At 34.3% G+C, this 17,794-nt stretch overlaps 1 protein-coding gene across 2 annotated transcripts in view; it reads right to left on the bottom strand.

Annotated features, from left to right (window-relative positions):
* Positions 1-5,683: 5,683 nt before the first annotated feature.
* Positions 5,684-17,794, bottom strand: part of LOC145675647 (uncharacterized) — a 920,247-nt gene continuing 908,136 nt past the window's right edge. For both annotated transcript variants that reach the window (XM_081746206.1, XM_081746207.1), the window contains exons 23-24: positions 14,097-14,197; positions 5,684-6,641 (exon numbers count right to left, since the gene is read on the bottom strand). In XM_081746206.1, coding sequence (XP_081602332.1) covers positions 6,413-6,641; positions 14,097-14,197 — 330 coding nt within the window. In that variant the 3' untranslated portion in view covers positions 5,684-6,412. The remainder of the gene's footprint in view (positions 6,642-14,096; positions 14,198-17,794) is intronic.

Raw genomic sequence — 17,794 nt, 5'->3', positions numbered from 1 at the left:
AAGCGTGTTGTATGTAGATATTTTCGAGATCAAGCCTACTCCCTAGACTTAACAGTGGGGTCACAAATTTCTCCGGACTTAACGTTACCTGACTTTTTCTTATAGGGTTACCTGAAAAATGTGGAAATGCAAGAAAAACCCCAGGACTATTGAGGAACTGAAGACGAACATTCAAATAGAAATTCAATCAATCACAAGGAATATTCTTTAAAAAGAAGGTGTCAAGAAGTATGGTGAAGCGTGTAAATTTGCGTTTACAAGAACGCGCCAGTCACTTCGAGCATTTGCTGTAAAGCGACCTTCTTTTTCCGCGAGGATTCCAGAGTTGTCAGCCGTAGGTGAGTAATTTTTTTTACCAAAAATGTTTGCATAAAAACTCAGGTTTGCATTAATTATGTGCAAATTCTCATTGCTTATCATTAATTAACATAAAACACACCTATTGCAGTAATTTTACGGCAACAGTGTTGGCAGGGGACGCGTTTTTCTGTAAGAAAAAACACCCATTTTACAGACTTACATAAAATAGCTTTTTTGCATGGCAACACTGCATCAATTTTGTCACATTTTAAAAACAATGGATAAATGTTGATGATACTGCACAAATACACAGGGACTCACTAGCAGGCAATCAGTTTTCTGCAACTGAATATTGATTTTCTTTATTTTGTACATTTTTTATTGTACATTTCGGTACATTCTTTCGTCACTATACAAAAACTTTACTAATTCCAACATTGGTCATGATCTCGAAAATATCTACATAGAACACACTTACATTTGTTTCAGGTATCAGGTTTTTATCGTTCTTGATTCGAAAGATAGACGCAACCAAACTTTGGGTTGCACAAATTTACGAACACATTGTATTTAAAGTAAAATATTAGACAAACATAGGACATGCAGATGGTAGAACAGTTTCAAAAAATATCATTCGCAATGTGTAAAAGCAAAACAAAAACTGAATTTTATTGCTCAATAGGATATTTCTTTCCTTTATAAGAAAATAGAGGGAAAATCTTTATCTTAGATTATCTATGGATAGATGTCCTGGGAATCAACATAGTGACAGACAATTTATAAAGTAGAATGTTTAACTTCGTTACTAATGTAGGAAGACTAGAAATCCTAGATTGTCAGTCCTAAAGCAAAATGAAAATAATGTTATCTTGTATATACAGTTCTAGTAACGTTTGTGCGAACATAACTTGATCAAATGCTAGGAAGTGGAATAAGGCAAAATGTGCTGTGGATATTGTTGCTACATGATATTAGCAGAGGAAGCAGGCCATGTTGATATATTAAGTCAATATGTTGCTGTGGACTACTCATTAGTTCATCATTGAATATACGAGAAACATTTTGTCAAAAGTAACAATTTGTCTTTTTTATACTTTAGTTTATTTTATACAACAACGCAGTTGCATTTTAGATACTAACATATATTGAAGTACCGAAAGTTTTGATAGATACATGTTGAAGAAGAAGATTATCTAGTTAAGTTGCAGGAAGCTTGATGCTATGTGCAAATAACAAAATGAAATAAGATGGTCTTGAAGTAGAAGCCTCAGAATATTGATAAATAGGGCAACAGAATGAGATAATAAAGGAAGATATTCAAGATATTCAGGAAAAGAAATTTAGAATAAGTCAAGATGAGGGAAAAGAATTCAAGTAAACGAAGAGAAAATGTACTAATTAAAAGGGACTTTTAAATTGTTTGTTCCCTAAAGACAATATGAATGAAATATAAGTATGTAAAAATGAATTTGAGGAGATAAAATGAACATGTTGAAAATGTACTTCTGCTTATTATTTTACATAAGATGGGAAGCTGTTATAACTGAAATAAGCGAAATATTACTTGGTAAAATTTTAATATGGCAGAGAAGAGAGAACAATACATATATTGATAATGATTTTCAGTGTTGCAGTATGAAGTATAAACGTGAAATAGAAACAAAGATAGTATTGTCGAAAGAAGCACTTAGAAAGTACAAAAGTGTATTTTATTGGTCTTTGTGTACAGTTCATTAAAAAATCATAATATGTAGGGTAATGTATTAAATGGTCAAGAAATGTGGACACTAGTAAAATCATGTAAAACATCCAGACTTTGGAAGGTGGTGTGGAGAAAAATGAAGAAACTATCTGAGAGAGGAACGGTAAGCCAATGAGTAACAACTAGGAATAATGGTGTAAAAAAGAACAATATTAAATGTAATTAAAAAGTAGAAGAATAAACTATTGGAAGATTGTCTGAGGAAAAAAAATATCCTGAGAGGCATCACAGAAATTGCAGGAGTAGAAAACAAAGAGAGAGGAATGGGAAAAGGCAAAATTTGATAGGCAAGTAATTAAATGGAAAATTGCTATAAACGAGAAAGGCGTAAATGTAAATGGACAGGTTTCCAGCATAATAAGGTTTGCTGATGACGTAGTACTGATAGCGGAGAACGAAAAGGACTTGCAGAAAGTACTTTCAAACTTGAACGGCCAACTGGAAAAAACATTCAAAATGAAGATAAATAAGAAGAAAACCAAAGTGATAAAGTGCACAAGGGGAAAACGTATGGGTAGAGGGAGAGAAAATCGAAGAGTTAAGACGTTTCCTTATTTAGGAAGTCTAATATCCTCGGACGGAAGAAGTGAAAAAAACGTCGGAGGCTAAACAAGCATTCAATAGGCAAAGAGAACTGTTAAAATCAAGAAATGTGTCATTGGACGTTCGAAAACGATTTATTAAGACTCTGGTATGGAGCGTGGTGCTTTACGGGTCAGAGACGTGGACATTGAGAAAAACTGAAATATCCAAACAGGAAGCATTTGAAATGTTGTATTGGCAAGAATGTTGCGCATATCATGGACCGAAGGGAAAACGAATGAAGACATACTAAAGAAAGCTAATGAAGGACGACAGATCATGAGGATAACAGGAAAAAGAAGAAACAGCATGCTTGGCCATCTTATTCGGCACTCCGATTGGATCACCGTGTTGATAGAGGGAAAGGCAGAAGGAAGACCAAGAATAGAATATCTAGATGCAGTTACGAAGAAGAGACCTTATAAAAGTATAAAACAGCTGTCCCAAGGGAAAAAAAAAGTTATAAAATTTCCCTGTTGCCTATGGTTGAAGTGAAAAAGAAAAAGAAGGTATCAAGACAAATAGGTTAGATTAGGGCAGTAGTATAGGGAAACTTCTTAACTGTGATATAATTTATCTATCAATGTTAGCAAAGTATCTCTTACAAGATGATACGATGTTACAGGTGAGTTATTGTTAATTCATTATATAATGTGTTCAAGAAACATAATTATGAAAAAAAAAACACTAGAATTCACTTTTTTTAACTTTATATTACATTTTGCTAGTAATTGAATTAAAACAAATTATTGTTACCCTTATCAGTATTTACAGCTTACAGATTCTATTGAATTCTCTACGACTAGTGAAATCATATCTTGAGTCAGGTATAACGAAGGAAGACTAGTCATATCATTTATTTTCTATTGAAATAGAATCGAAACTAAAGATGATTTTTCATACGGCAGTTACTTCAAATAATAAATAAAGCGTTAAAATTTTGAGCATTATTTTATCCAAAATTACCTCTTTTAATATCCTCAGACTATAAATTTAATATTTTTATAATGACATTTTATAAAATAGAAATTTGAATACAATTTTGATAATTGATTTCACATTATATGTTAAGAGCCTAACTTATAAAATAATACAAAGTTTGCCATTTTTATTTTGCTTGTTTTTCATAAGTGAAAGGAGATAACAAAAATGCAACTTACCGCAATCTCAGATAATGTTATTGTACAACAGAAAATACGAAGAATTTTCAGCTTTACCATCGATAGAAACTACAGTATTGCCAGGAAAACATTTTCCCTCAAAATCTAAGTTAAGGTAGCGACTAGAGGAGCAAACTGAACTCCATTTGATTATGTATCATGTTGTTTCGGAATCCTGTGAACTACTTTTGAAATAACATTATTATTTAGTTTTAATAACTACGTTAAAACTATTTTGTTTATTACAAAGTAAATACAACTATTCTTTAAAAAGTAGTTTATAGGATTCCAAGACAACATGATACGTAATCAAAGGCAGTTCAGTTCGTTCTTCTAGCCGCTGCCTTAACTTAGATTTTGTTATTCTAAGTTAGATTAGGGAAATGTTATTCTGGCAACACTGTAATTTCTATGGATAACAAAACTTTTTTTTTTTTTTTTGTGGAATAAAATTATCTGTGATTGGGTAAGTTGTATTTCATTATCTCCTTTCACTTATGAAAAACAAACAAAAGAGAAATTGTAAATTTTGAATTATTTTAAGTTAAGTCACGTTCTTAACGATCCTCGTATAGTCCGTAGCAATAAACCTGCAACATGAGCATATAAGTTTATTGTAAAACTACGCCTAACAGTCCAGGGAACATAACGTCTAAGTGAAACAAATCACGCCAGGAGAAACCTCGACGTGCTCCTCTGCACACTTATTTTGGAACAAAAGACTTCGTTGTTTCACAATAAACTTACATGCTCATGTTGCAGTTTTTTTTTGCTGCGGACTGTATAAAATAAAATAAGTTTGTATTCTTATTACTATGAAGCTTAAATAAATAAGTAAAACAATACATAGTCATGTTCAATCCTGCACCAATAACAACAAAGAAAGAAACGCATGATATTACTAAAAAAGAGTACATCTTATTCTTCCTGGACAACAAATGCATAATATTACATGAAAATTGTACTCAATATATCTAAGGTTCCTGGACAAGGATATTCTAAATGACTAGTTAACAAATTTACTTTTTAAAACTTTTTATATTTATTAATTACCATATGATATTCTAGATGTAGCTAGTCGATTTTTAAAAATATGTTTGTTATTAAAACACTACTGAACTACAGTTATTTTTTTCACTACTTCAGTAATATCTCCATGGTATATGAGAACAGTGCAGGAAAAAAAGCACTGAATTATTTAATATTATATTTTGTAGTTAATAATTGTTACATCACCTGAGAAATATAAATAGCCCGATTATTTTAATACTATATGTTTAGGCTTATTTGCATTTCTTCAAGCATATATTTTATCACGCTCGACTCTAGCCATAGGAGCTAAATACATGGTTCTGATTGGTTGAAAGTTATCCGTGTCTTGCCATATAGCATACATATATATAGAAGAAATCAAACGCCAGCTGCTGTCGGTCCTCGTGGCTGAATATGCTAGAGCACGGGCTAGTAATAAAAATCGCTTTTGACGTGGGTTCAAACCCGGATCAAATAAGTTTTTTTTTATTTTTTTTAAATTTTAATAACACTTTTATCAGTAAGATAACAAAAAATAATAATCATTTGCCCATTGTATGTAATATATAATGCATAAAAACTGATTTATTTACGTTACGAAACATAGCTGTGCGAGCGAAGGGGATTAGAAGCCCCGCAGGGCTCGTTTTGTTCCACCTTGACAACCATAATAATACCACGTGACATTATATCACACTCGGGTGGTGCAAATTCGATGTAAATCTACCCTTACCCGCTTTATTTGTGACTAACTTAAAACAATTGGCTAGGATAGAGCGTGAAAAAAATGTGCTTTCTTCAACAATATGATTATTTGTGGAAAGAAAAAAGCCAAGATTACTTATGGAAGAATTATTATAATATAACCACACCGAAACACGAAATAAAATTTTTCTTACTAAAGTTTTTTTTTTTTTTTTTTTTTTTTTGTATTGCCATTCTTCATTTCTTTCTGCTTGTTCGTTTACATATATTAGAAAAATAAGCGCACGAAGGAACCCAGGGCCTTGGCAGTATGTGGAGCACCCTTCTGGAATTGTGCATCTATCCCTATAATTTTTATTATTATTAATTACAATTAATCAAACTGATCATTGAGCATCTTTCAATCACGTCTCTTTTAAAGATGGCGTTGCGTCATATTTGTTCCTCAACATTCTGCTGCTGTCAGAACCTTTATTCATATTCACTCTAGTGCTATAAACCTCATATAAACTGTTTAAAGAACTGATCATACAAAACGAAAACAAGTTTGTCAACTTCATTATTACTAAGTTCTGTTTCTTTTTGTTTGTTTAAAACAATTTGTCCTTTACATTCGCTAATGGCTTCTCACTAATAAAGAGTTGTACTTGCCATTTATTATTATTTTTTTTACTTATTTTTCTCATAAAGAAGAAGAAAACATTTAGATGCATCACAGCATACCACAAATATGGTGGCTGGACAATAACATACATTTACATATATATTTGGTATATATGTATATGTTGTGCTTGTACTGTCACTACTTAAGAAATAGTGACAGATAAAACAGAGATTGTCAAGCATTTTTTTTTTTTCATAAAACATTATGTTAGCCAGTTGATGGAATGGGACTCCACGCTGCTACAGGTTCATCCTGTAATAGCGGTTGATCTCCACGGCGTTTGTTTTTCCGTCCACGTCCTTTATTCTTTTTTAAATCTATAAGATTTGCACTACTGTTTGGGGATGAAGGAGGACTGTCATCACTTTCCACGCTATCTGAAGGACTAACTAGTCGCTCTCGACGTTTCAGACTCATCTCCAGGCGACGCAGAAATCTGTAATGAAACAAGTTATTAAAGTAATAATAATAATAATAATAATAATAATAATAATAATAATAATAATAATAATAATAATAATAATAATAATAATAATAATAATAATAATAATAAATGTTCTATCTACCTCTTCTTGTTAGTAATTACAGGTTTTCACAAATATATAGCCCACCAGTATTGCTAACAAACGCAACTATTTTTCAAGTTAAATATTTTGAACATGTGTCAAATTCCCGTATATAGACTTGAGCGCTTTTTTTTATATTAAAAAAAAGCAGTACCGCATCGCAGTTTGCTGTGCAAAAACATGAAAATGCGATACAAATTGAAAAAATGTATCGCAAATTGCAATGAATCTTTCATTATTACCACGGAAGCTAAAATAAGGAGCAAGCTGAAAAAAAAATATTATAATTATCTCAATAATTTTTTCTTTCAAGGGTCGGTTATTGCAAGAAGAAATGCCCCAACTTTGGGTTACAAAACAGTTTTCCACTCTGTCTTTCCTTCCCTTTGTCGGTTTGTTGCTAGTGGGTCATCCTCCAGACTTTCTCAGGTTTCGGGTCATCCTATCCTTGTTTCTGAGTTTGTAATAAAAAAAAAAAGAAAAAAATGTCACATGAAGAAAAGACGCATTGGCAGCAGAAAAAACAAGTTCAAACTATATTGTACCTAGCCGATATATGGTGTAGCATGACTGGGGTTTGGATATGATTAGTAAAACGCAGAAGTGCACACAGTAGATCACTGAAACAGTAACGGGATTTTTTATAGCCGAAAATATAGAGAAATACACTCGTCTTTCTCTCTCTTCTTTTCGCTTTTTATTTGAAGTACTGATAAACCGAGTGGTATACTAGATGTCCATTTACGCCCCTTGTAAAAACCAACATACAGTATTTGCAAGATTTCTCCTTCCGAGACGCCACGAACCTAAGTCAAAAAACATCTCAACCAAAGGGACACACTGTGTATATATATAACTATTGTATAATTACTCACTATAGTACAGAAAAAGTGATACAAAAATTTACAAATTGCGATACAAATTGAAATTTGTATTGCAATTTGCTACACAAACTGTTAAAAAAAAACGCTGATAGACTTCTAATTGTAAACATACACTATTTGTATATTTATTTACCATAAATAGACCATAGAAAAAATACACGATTCAAATAGATAAGCGTACATAGATATGTTGAAAAAAATGTTTCGTCTAGCTGTTATGGATAGGAATGTTTATGCAAAATAAATATTGTACTGAAAAAAAAAAAAACATGACTTACTTTGTTTTCCACATAAGAACCAAGAACATTGGTGCATTTATCATACCGCGGTGGCTCAGTGGTAGAGCGTTCACCTCCGGTGCTTGGTGTCCCTGGTTCGATCCAAGCTCACGCCGTGTGGACTTTGTGGTGGACAAACATCGTGCTCCTGATTTTCTCAGGGTTCTCCCGTTTCCTCCCACTTTCTTCATTCCACCATTTCACTCATCTCTCATCATCACCGTCTCCTTTAGCCTAGCCGGCATAATCGTGGGACGTAAAACTTAAAGATTTCATTTCATTTAATTTTTTTCAAAAATCCCTTGTCATAGGCCAATTCTGTAACTATTGAAGATATGAAAAAATGATAAGAGAGCATTTTGATTGCCAAGTGTGGGTTATCAATCTAAAATGCTGGAATTTTCGTAATTGGACCAAGCGTTTAAGCTCAACACTGGTATAGAACCCAATAATGAAGAAAAATGCAACGTTGCCACGTCATTGGAGGACAAGATGGAATGAAATAATCTGGAGCGTAAAATACCCTGGGCCAAGGAGAATAGAAAAGGGAGCAAATTAAAAAACAAAGGAGCAGACCTATTTGCAAAGCCCACGCCAGTGGCGTCAGCACCAAGGTGTAGGGATAGGAGAGAGGAGGTATACGAGGAAAATCTTTCTTGCTGGCAGACTTTGCAAACACTTCCTTGGTTTTTTGGGAGAATGTATGTTTCCCCATTCTATCGACTTGTGTTTTGTTCCACAATTGACATGCTTCACCCAAGTCTCGTCTGCAGGGACGATACGATCGATCACCTTGTTTCCATTGTTTTCGTAATCTTCGAAAAAGTCAGTGATGCAGCCATTCTTTGTTTTTTTTTTCTGTTAGGATTTTCGGAAACTACGTAGCACAAAATTTGAGGTAACCAAGCTTTTTTGACAAGAATTGCAGGCACCAAACTCCATGAAATTTGGAAAAAATGTTCAGCAAGTTCTGTAATCGTCAAACGACGATTTGTACTAATTTTGTTGTCGATTTGCCTCACCACTTTATCAGACATAAGGCTCGGCCAACCACTGCGGTCCTAATTGTGAACATTGGAACGGTCATTTTTAAAATCAACGCACCATTGCCTTACTCGGTCCTCTCTCACTCATTATTTCATACCCGTACATTTCACACAGTTGGCGATGGATTTCAATAGGCTTTTTTTTTTTTTTTTCAACAAAAACCTAATTACAGAATGTACCTCACAAGAGGGATTTTCTATTGCAGCGCACATTGTAACATATCACACAAAGCACAGTAAGAGCGTTACAGTCCTCACGCTACTACAGCTGGATGCGTGCTAAGTGTGGCAACGTTCTGACACCAAGACGGCGACTTTAGTCCCGCCTACTGCGGCGATAGGCCAAAATGTCTGGTATACTCTGAACAGGCCTCGTATAATAATACGTAATGACTTATTACGAGTCACTTTATAACTGTGATTACTGGAAGCCTTCTAGATACTGAGCAACAGATACGGGCGCGTCTGTATGCATTTCGAAAAAGAAATACATACATATAAAAAGAAATAAGAACTGTAAAAAGGAAATTGAGGTATGGGGATACTCGTTTAAGTACTAATAACGCGTTTCTTTCGTCGATAACGGAGGATGGTAAAACATGGACATTTAGATAGTTCGCATACTAGTTCCTGTGTAATTCCTTAAACCGCTTCTTATAGGTTCCATAGTTTCTAGGGCAGGGCGTTTCGAAACATGATTTTTCGAATTTTCGGCGGTTCATAACTCTGAAATGAGACGTTTTTCGACCTATGTTTATAAGAACTTTTTCTTTTATTTCATATAAGGAATCACCTCCCAAAGTTTGTCGGTGGAGTTACCTACCACCCTGTATATATATTTGGTCTAGGAATTAATTCGTGCGGGTGGACAAGAGATGGCGCAACGAACGGAGCGTCCCATAGTTCCGTGTATCCACACATGTGTTGCAAACCCCTGTCATCGCGTATCGTTCGTAGTATAGGGCAGTGGATTAAAGCGTCAACAACACCAGTTTGTAGTTAAGTGAACATAGCGCAATTTGTGCCTGATAAAGTGTTTTTGCGGGGTGTCCTGCTGCATTACTTTAACATGCAGAAAAGTGCGACTGAAAGTCATCGTATTTTGGTGGAAGTGTATGGTGACCATGCTCTAGCTGAGCGAACGTGTCAGAAGTGGTTTGCACGGTTTAGAAGTGGTGATTTCGGCTTGGCAGACCAAGAGCGAGCTGGACAGCCAAAAAAATTTCAAGACGAAGAATTGACAGCATTGCTCGAGCAGGATTCGTGTCAAACGCAGGAACAACTTGCAGCAGCATTAGGCGTTGATCAAACAACAGTCTCCAAACGCTTGAAAGCCATGGGAATGATTCAAAAGATGTCACATTGGGTTCCACATGAATTGAAAGACAGAGACGTTGGAAGACGAAAAACCATTTGCGAATTGCTGCTTCAACGACAGAGCAGAAAGGGGTTTCTGCATCGAATTATTACGGGTGATGAGAAGTGGATCCATTACGAGAACCCTAAACGAAAAAAGGCCTGGATGAAACCAGGTGAACCAGGTCCATCACAACCAAAACGAGATATTTACTGTGCAAAGGTTATGCTGTGCATATGGTGGGATATGAAAGGTGTGGTGTACTATGAGCTGCTGCAACCGGGTGAAACTATGAATGGAGAACGTTATCGACGACAATTAATGCGTTTGAAGCAAGCTCTGGCCAGAACACGACCAGAATGGGAGAACAGACATGATAAACTTATTGTTCAACATGATAACGCTCGCCCACATGTCACAAAACCGGTCAAAACCTATTTAGAAAATGTCGGATGGGAAGTTTTACCCCACCCGCCGTATTCACCAGACGTTGCTCCTTCGGACTACTACTTGTTCGATTGCATGAACAACGATTTGATTGGACAGCGGTTTACTTCTTCAGAAGATATCGAAACATGGGTCTCTGACTGGATCGCTTCCAAGGATGAGAACTTCTTTCGCCACGGAATCCGTACATTGCCTGACAGATGGGCGAAAGTGGTGGCTAGCGATGGACAATATTTTTCTTAAGGTATTTATGTATTTTGTGTTTGTACTACACGAATTAATGTGTGCGTACCAACCGCACGAATTAATTCCTAGACCAAATATATATATATATATATATATATATATATATATATATATATATATATATATATATATATAGTATATATATATATATAGCTAAACAGAATCATGCTGTTAAGTGGTGTGATCAATAGTTTGTAGCAAGATTTTTAGATGTTTCACGTGAGGAAAACAAGAAAAAAAATGTCTAGAAAGTATGGAATGACATTTTTTATTTTTCACAAAAAGTGAAGTTGAGGTTAAGGTACATTGACCAGTACCATCGATTTAGAAAGAGTATGCACATAATAATACATGTTATGATACAAAGGGACGATATTAAGGGTTTCGCAGATATTTTATGTTTAAACTCCACTAATTTAGTTCAGTGATGTCTAATAAGAAACACAATATTTTGGTACAATTTTTTTTTTTTTTTAATTACCATTCTTCGTAATCTTTGTAAAACTCATTTACATCTCTCACTTTTAAATAATATAAATTTGCAAGTTCAAAACTAACTTGTCCCGATACGTTCTTATGGGTCAACAGTGAAGAAAATACTCAGGAATTGTTCAAAATATATCAACTGTAAGGAATAACGAACAACCGAATTACCTTAAGAGGGCAGACTACTAAATATTTTTCAAAAGCTAACAATTTTTCTTTTGCCAGTTTTTACCTCAATAATAGACAATGTTATTCTACACCCAAAAATACTAATCGGAAGAATTTTCAGTGTTGCCATTCATAGAAATTACAGTTTGACCAAAATTTGAATTACCCAAAAATCTAGGTTAAGGCAACAACTAGAAAAATAAACTCATCGGTAATTGATGACTTATCATGCTGTCTGCGTTTCTTGTTAACTACTTTTTAAATAATATTTGTATTAATTTTGTAGTAACTTATTTATTTCGTAATAACGTATGTAAGTTATTACAAAATAAATACAAATATTATTTAAAAAGTAGTTAACAAGAAACACAGACAGCATGATAAGTCATCAATTACCGATGAGTTTACTTTTCTAGTTGTTGCCTTAACCTAGATTTTTGGGTAATTCAAATTTTGGTCACACTGTAATTTCTATGGATGGCAACATTGAAAATTCTTCCGATTAGTATTTTCGGGTGTAGAATAACATTATCTATTATTGAGGTAAGTTACATTTCATTATCTCTTGTCATTTATTTAAAACTGGCAAAAGAAAAATTGTTAACTTTAGAAAAATATTTTGTAGTCTGCCCCCTTAAAATTATTATGTAGGTACATGACAGTATGATTCAAATTAACAAAAAATTGGTTATTTATCAATAAATTCTCCCGTGGGAAAAATAAACACTTTCCACACGTTTCGGAACACCAAGCTAGTTCCAAGTTCAATGGTAAGGTAAGAAGGATAAAAATGGATGGAAAAAGAAAGGTGTAGGAAAAGGAATACATTCCTCAGAATAAATAAATGAATTAACCTTCCGTAGGGCATTATTACTTTGTGATTGTCCAAATGATCTTAAGGACGAAATACAATTTTTTATGTCAAATAGGACAAAAACGGGTATAAACTGGATACCTTACAAAAGTGGTTTAATGAAACACACAGATTGGTGCAAGCCCTTAACCTCTTCGGTCACCGTGTCTCCTTGTAGGAGACATCCGTGATTCACTGAGTCCCAATGCCGCCTACAGGAGACATAGACCCCCGACACTGGCCACACTTTAACCCGTTTCTTCCCACCATATGCATACGCGCCAAGACTATACATGGAAACAAATACAGAAATCATGCTTACAAATGCGGGACTAAAGAGGCTAAAACAGTTATTCCCAAAGAAGCACAAAACATGGATAGGAATGTCTTACTTTTCACAATTATTGACAAAAATTCAATGTATTCTTGCAAAGCATAACATATTTGCTTCCAGTATCCCTCCGAAACGTTTAGGAAAACATCTTACCGGCTTTAAAAGTTACCACTAAATAAGTCAGGTATTTATCGTTCTCAATGCAAATGTGACTCCTCATATATAGGTCGAACGAAACACAATATTAACACTCGAATAAAAGAGCACATTAGACAATCAGAAAAGTCACAAGAAGAGGGCATGTTGGGATTGGTCCTTAAATTAAAACAACATACACATAATGTAAAGCAGGTTAATGTGATAGATTCAACAAAAACAAAGAAACAACGAGAGATTAAAGAATCATTCTTTATTCAGAAAAGGGGCCGCGGTGGCTCAGTGGTAGAGCGTTCACGTGAACTTTGTGGTGGACAAACACCGCATGCGTGGGTTTTCTCGGTGTTCTCCCGTTTCCTCCCACTTTCTTCATTCCACCATTTCATGCATCTCTCATCATTACCGTCTCCTTTAGCCTAACCGGCATAACCGTTGGACGTAAAACTCAAAGATTTTATTTCATTTTTTTATTCACAAATATAAACCGATCTTAAATCTGGATTTTGGCAACATTGATAAAGTCTGGTTACTTACTCTTGATGTATATTTTGGATCTGGCAAATAGTGACGTAACATGGACATCGCGCGTTTCCTTGAACTGAGCTCATTCTTTCGCACTGTGTTCTGCTCATAGTATTTTAGTATCCTTTATGTTATATTTATTCATTCTGTGGTATGTATTCCTTTTGCTACACCTTTTTCCTCTCATCCGTTTTTTATCCTTGCTACCTTACCACTGCAGAGGGAGCTAGCTTTGTGTTCCGATACGTGTGGAGAGTGTTTAGTTTCCCCACGGAAGGATTAATTGGTAAGTTACCAATTTTTTTTTTTTTTTTTTTTTTTTTTTTTTTTTTTTTTTTTTTTTTTTTGTTAACCTAATTACCTGCTTTCTGCATTGGAAAACTACTTAGAAAATAAAGAAATTGGATTTTAAAGTTATTTAAAGAAAGAATCATCATTTATTTAGCAATAGTGTTTTATAGAATTATTTCACAGTGGCCAAGCTTAGTTTTCGTATATTTCAGATTACAGGTATACAATGAAATAATAAAAAAAAGGAAAATAAGTACCTGATCTGATGTCCAATAGTTCTCATGCGACAAATCTTTCTGTGAGGCTTGGGTAGATCTTCCCTAGGAACTACCTTTCTTATCGTTAGATTATTTGTATCCTGTAATGAAAGAAAGTACATCTTTAAAGCAAAAAAAAAATATTTTAAATTTGTTTGCAATTTTGCTACTTTATTAATTCATAGGTTAACAATGATATCATAAAATAGAATAATAGATACAGACAAATGCCTTGTGATATTATTTGCTGAATATAAAATCAACATAACTCACCTAATAATAATTAGTAAAATAAAAATACAGTAATACTTAAGAAGAAAATATACGCATAACATATTTGATAAAATAAGGAAGAATGGCAGTTTGAGAGATACCCAAAGAAACATCAATATACTAGTTTATGACAAATTAAATAGACAAATAAAATTAATACAAGGTGTGATCAAAAAGTACGGTGAATGTAGTTGCACAGTGCCATCTATCGATGTTATATGCATTTCAAGTAGTAAGTCCGGTAGCCTAAACCTCTGGTACAGTCAGTGTCGATTTTGAACAAGTTGTGACATGTTAATTGGCTTCCAGAGGCAGAAGAGTGAGGACGTGTTAAGAGTATCTGTCGCGAGCGAACATAAAGTTTTGTTCTAAGCTACAGAAAAGTGCCAAAGAATCTCACGAGATGTCAAAATCAGTGTATGGCGACGAAGCAGTACCATTGGAGACTGTTTACGAGTAGTATGAGCGATTCAAAAGCGGCAAGGATTCGGTTGAAAACGGGCAACGATCGAGACGTCCTTCGAAGTCAAAAACAGATGAATACGTGTAAAAACTGGCATAAACAGGTGAACAGGTATATATATATAAATATATATATCAATGTTTTGATTACCTTATGATTCCAAAAAAAAATGTAGCCATTACAGCCTGCCATGATTATTTAAATAAAAAAAAGAAAATGGGACAAATTGTTATCATTATTATTTTCATTAGTTCTGTAATGTACGACTGATTTTAAAGAAATTTTTGTACTTCTAGTATTGTTTCCATGTAAAAAGAAGAAAAAAAAGAAAGATAGATAGCCATAGGTACTTTTCAAATGCTCTGACATCCAATTGTCAATTGTGGTAAAAATAATTGAATAGAAGTCTGCAGAATTCAATTCATGTATTGTTATTTTCCCTCTGAAGAACTTTATTTGCGGAAGTTACGGAATTATTTCGGATTTCATTTCTGATTGAATTACTCATACATCATGACCCGTTATTAATACTAATGAAGAGAAATTTCTAATATTTAAATTTGTATTTATTTGGCTTTTTAATTTAATTAACTCGTTACTCGTTGCTAACTGTGCAACACAGGCATGCCCACAGGCTAATTATACGCACATATTTTACTGTGCAACAGTCGTCAGTGGTGCTGAGAATTTACTGCATAGTGAGTCAAGTAATATGATGATCCCCTTGTCCGATGCAGAATCTGCCCTAGGCAATTTGCCATCCGTGCAACGGCAAAATTTGCTGCCCCCTTTTCTCCAGAAAGAACGAATCTTAAAAGTCACGGTTTTAAGTATGCCACCCCATCTTGAACAACGAAGGGAGAAAAAGTGCACTTACATTTAGAAAGGTCTAAACACTAAAATAAATAAATAAATAACTAAAATAAATAAGTAAATAATAAAATCTCGTTTTTTTTCTTTCTTAAATAATAATCTATCATGTTAGTGAAACATAAAGCAAACACACCTGCAGAGGAAAGATGGTAATCATTTTTATAGCATTCAGTATTGAGATTCACCTGCCACCATATACTCTAAAACGTCCCTCATGGTACAGTTCCTTCTTATTCAATGTCCCAACCAGTTTCTCTTCCTCTTCTTATTAATATCTAACATTGTTCTTTTCTCCCCTACCATTTCTAACACTCTTTCATTCGTTTTCCGCTCGACTCAACTAATTCGCTCCATTCTTCTCTACACCCACATCTCGAAAGCTCCCAATAGTTTCTAATCATTTTTGCGTAATGTCCATATTTCTGATCAATACAGTACAATACTCCACACGAAGCATTTGAGTCTTTTTCTCAACTCTTTATTCAAGGTCCTACAAAGTAGTATTTTCTTCCTCCTAAAGGCTTCTTTCGCCATTCCTATCCTTCCTTTTATTTCACGTTCACATTTCAGTCATTACTAATAATACTACTCAGGTATCGAAAAAAGTAGCACGTATCTTATTTTCTCCCCTCCTACTTCTATATTTGACACCGACCCTTTCGTTCCAATCACCATGGCTTTTGTCTTTTTAACATTTATTTTCATCCGATATTCTTCGCAGCTCTTTCTCAAGTTTTCTAACATCTTATTGATTTTCTCTTCAGATTCTGCAACAAGCGCCATATCATCTGCAAGCCATAATAAATAAACTAAAACATGCTGTATGTTTTAGGCTATTAGACTCTCTAGATTTGTCTAAGTGCTATAAGACGAAGTTTAGTGAGGTATCTTGCATTGGTTTGAGTCAAGTGATCACTGAAAAATAAAGCGTACAGGAATATATTTGTATAGGTTGGCCTCCTATAGTAAGTCTCGGTTCGTACTTACATGTATCTACTACCAATACAATACTTCAAGTACCGTTTCCTTTCTATTCAACTACTCTCCACATTTATCTTGTTTTCTTTTAATAATTTGTACCAGGATTCCTACATATCGTGACCTCTCACTGGTTTTCATTCATTTGAAGTACTTTAAAATCGAAAATTTCAAGTTATAAAATAGAGCAGAGAATTGAACTCAGTTCTCTAGCTTATTGTGTCGGTACGTTGATGTCAATGCTACTCTTCTTGCTCTCTGAAAGATGGGCTGAGGAACGTTGTGATTACTGAACCGGCACGGTATGCAGGAGACCCATATTCTATTCCTGGTTTAATTTCGCATTGTTTCTCCCCTTGAATTATCATTGAAGTCACATTTACAGAAGATATGGTGTAAAGAAAATCGATCGAAAATGAAATATTTCAGTTTAACGTCCCACGATTATGCCCTTTAGGCTAAGAGAAACTATGATTAAGGCAACTTAATGACGATGGAAGAATTAATGGACTGAGAAAGTAGAAGGAAACAGGAGTACCCTGAGAAAACCCGCGAATACAACATTGTCCACTCAAATTTAATTGGCAGGGGATGGAACCAGGGACCCCACGCACTAGAGATAAGCGATCTACTACTAAGCCACCATGCTTCTGGAAAATCGATCGAGTTTCCCCATTCTTTCATATAATAATTTAAGATTAATTTGGTAATTTTTCCTTTCGCGTTGCACGATTCATCTTGAAAATGTAATTGAATGGGTGAGTTGAAAAAGGAACACATGCCAAAAACCTCCACTTTCAATACAGGTTGGAAACATGGAAACATTCCAGAAATATGTTCGATTTTTCACTCATACGTTCCCGTAGACTTCAGTAAAGAGGACCTAAAATTAATGAATGCGTTCCTTGTTCCTCTCAAGCGGTGTACGTATATATATAAAATGAATATAACCATCCCAGTTTAGCTTGCCTATTTTCTGGAATGTGTACCTTTTTCAACTCACTCATTCATTGTAACTTGATACCAGACATTTGCTGATTTGATTTCTCTTTTCAAAAAATTATTTTTAACGATGTCTTTCAAACGATCAAAATTCTCCGCTTGTTATTTT

The sequence above is a fragment of the Thermobia domestica genome, chromosome 18, assembly GCF_964235325.1.
Source record: "Thermobia domestica chromosome 18, izTheDome1.hap1.1, whole genome shotgun sequence".
Classification (NCBI taxonomy): Eukaryota; Metazoa; Arthropoda; class Insecta; order Zygentoma; family Lepismatidae; genus Thermobia; species Thermobia domestica.
Note: the sequence above shows the minus strand (reverse complement) of the source record. Positions and strands in the feature narration are given on the sequence as shown.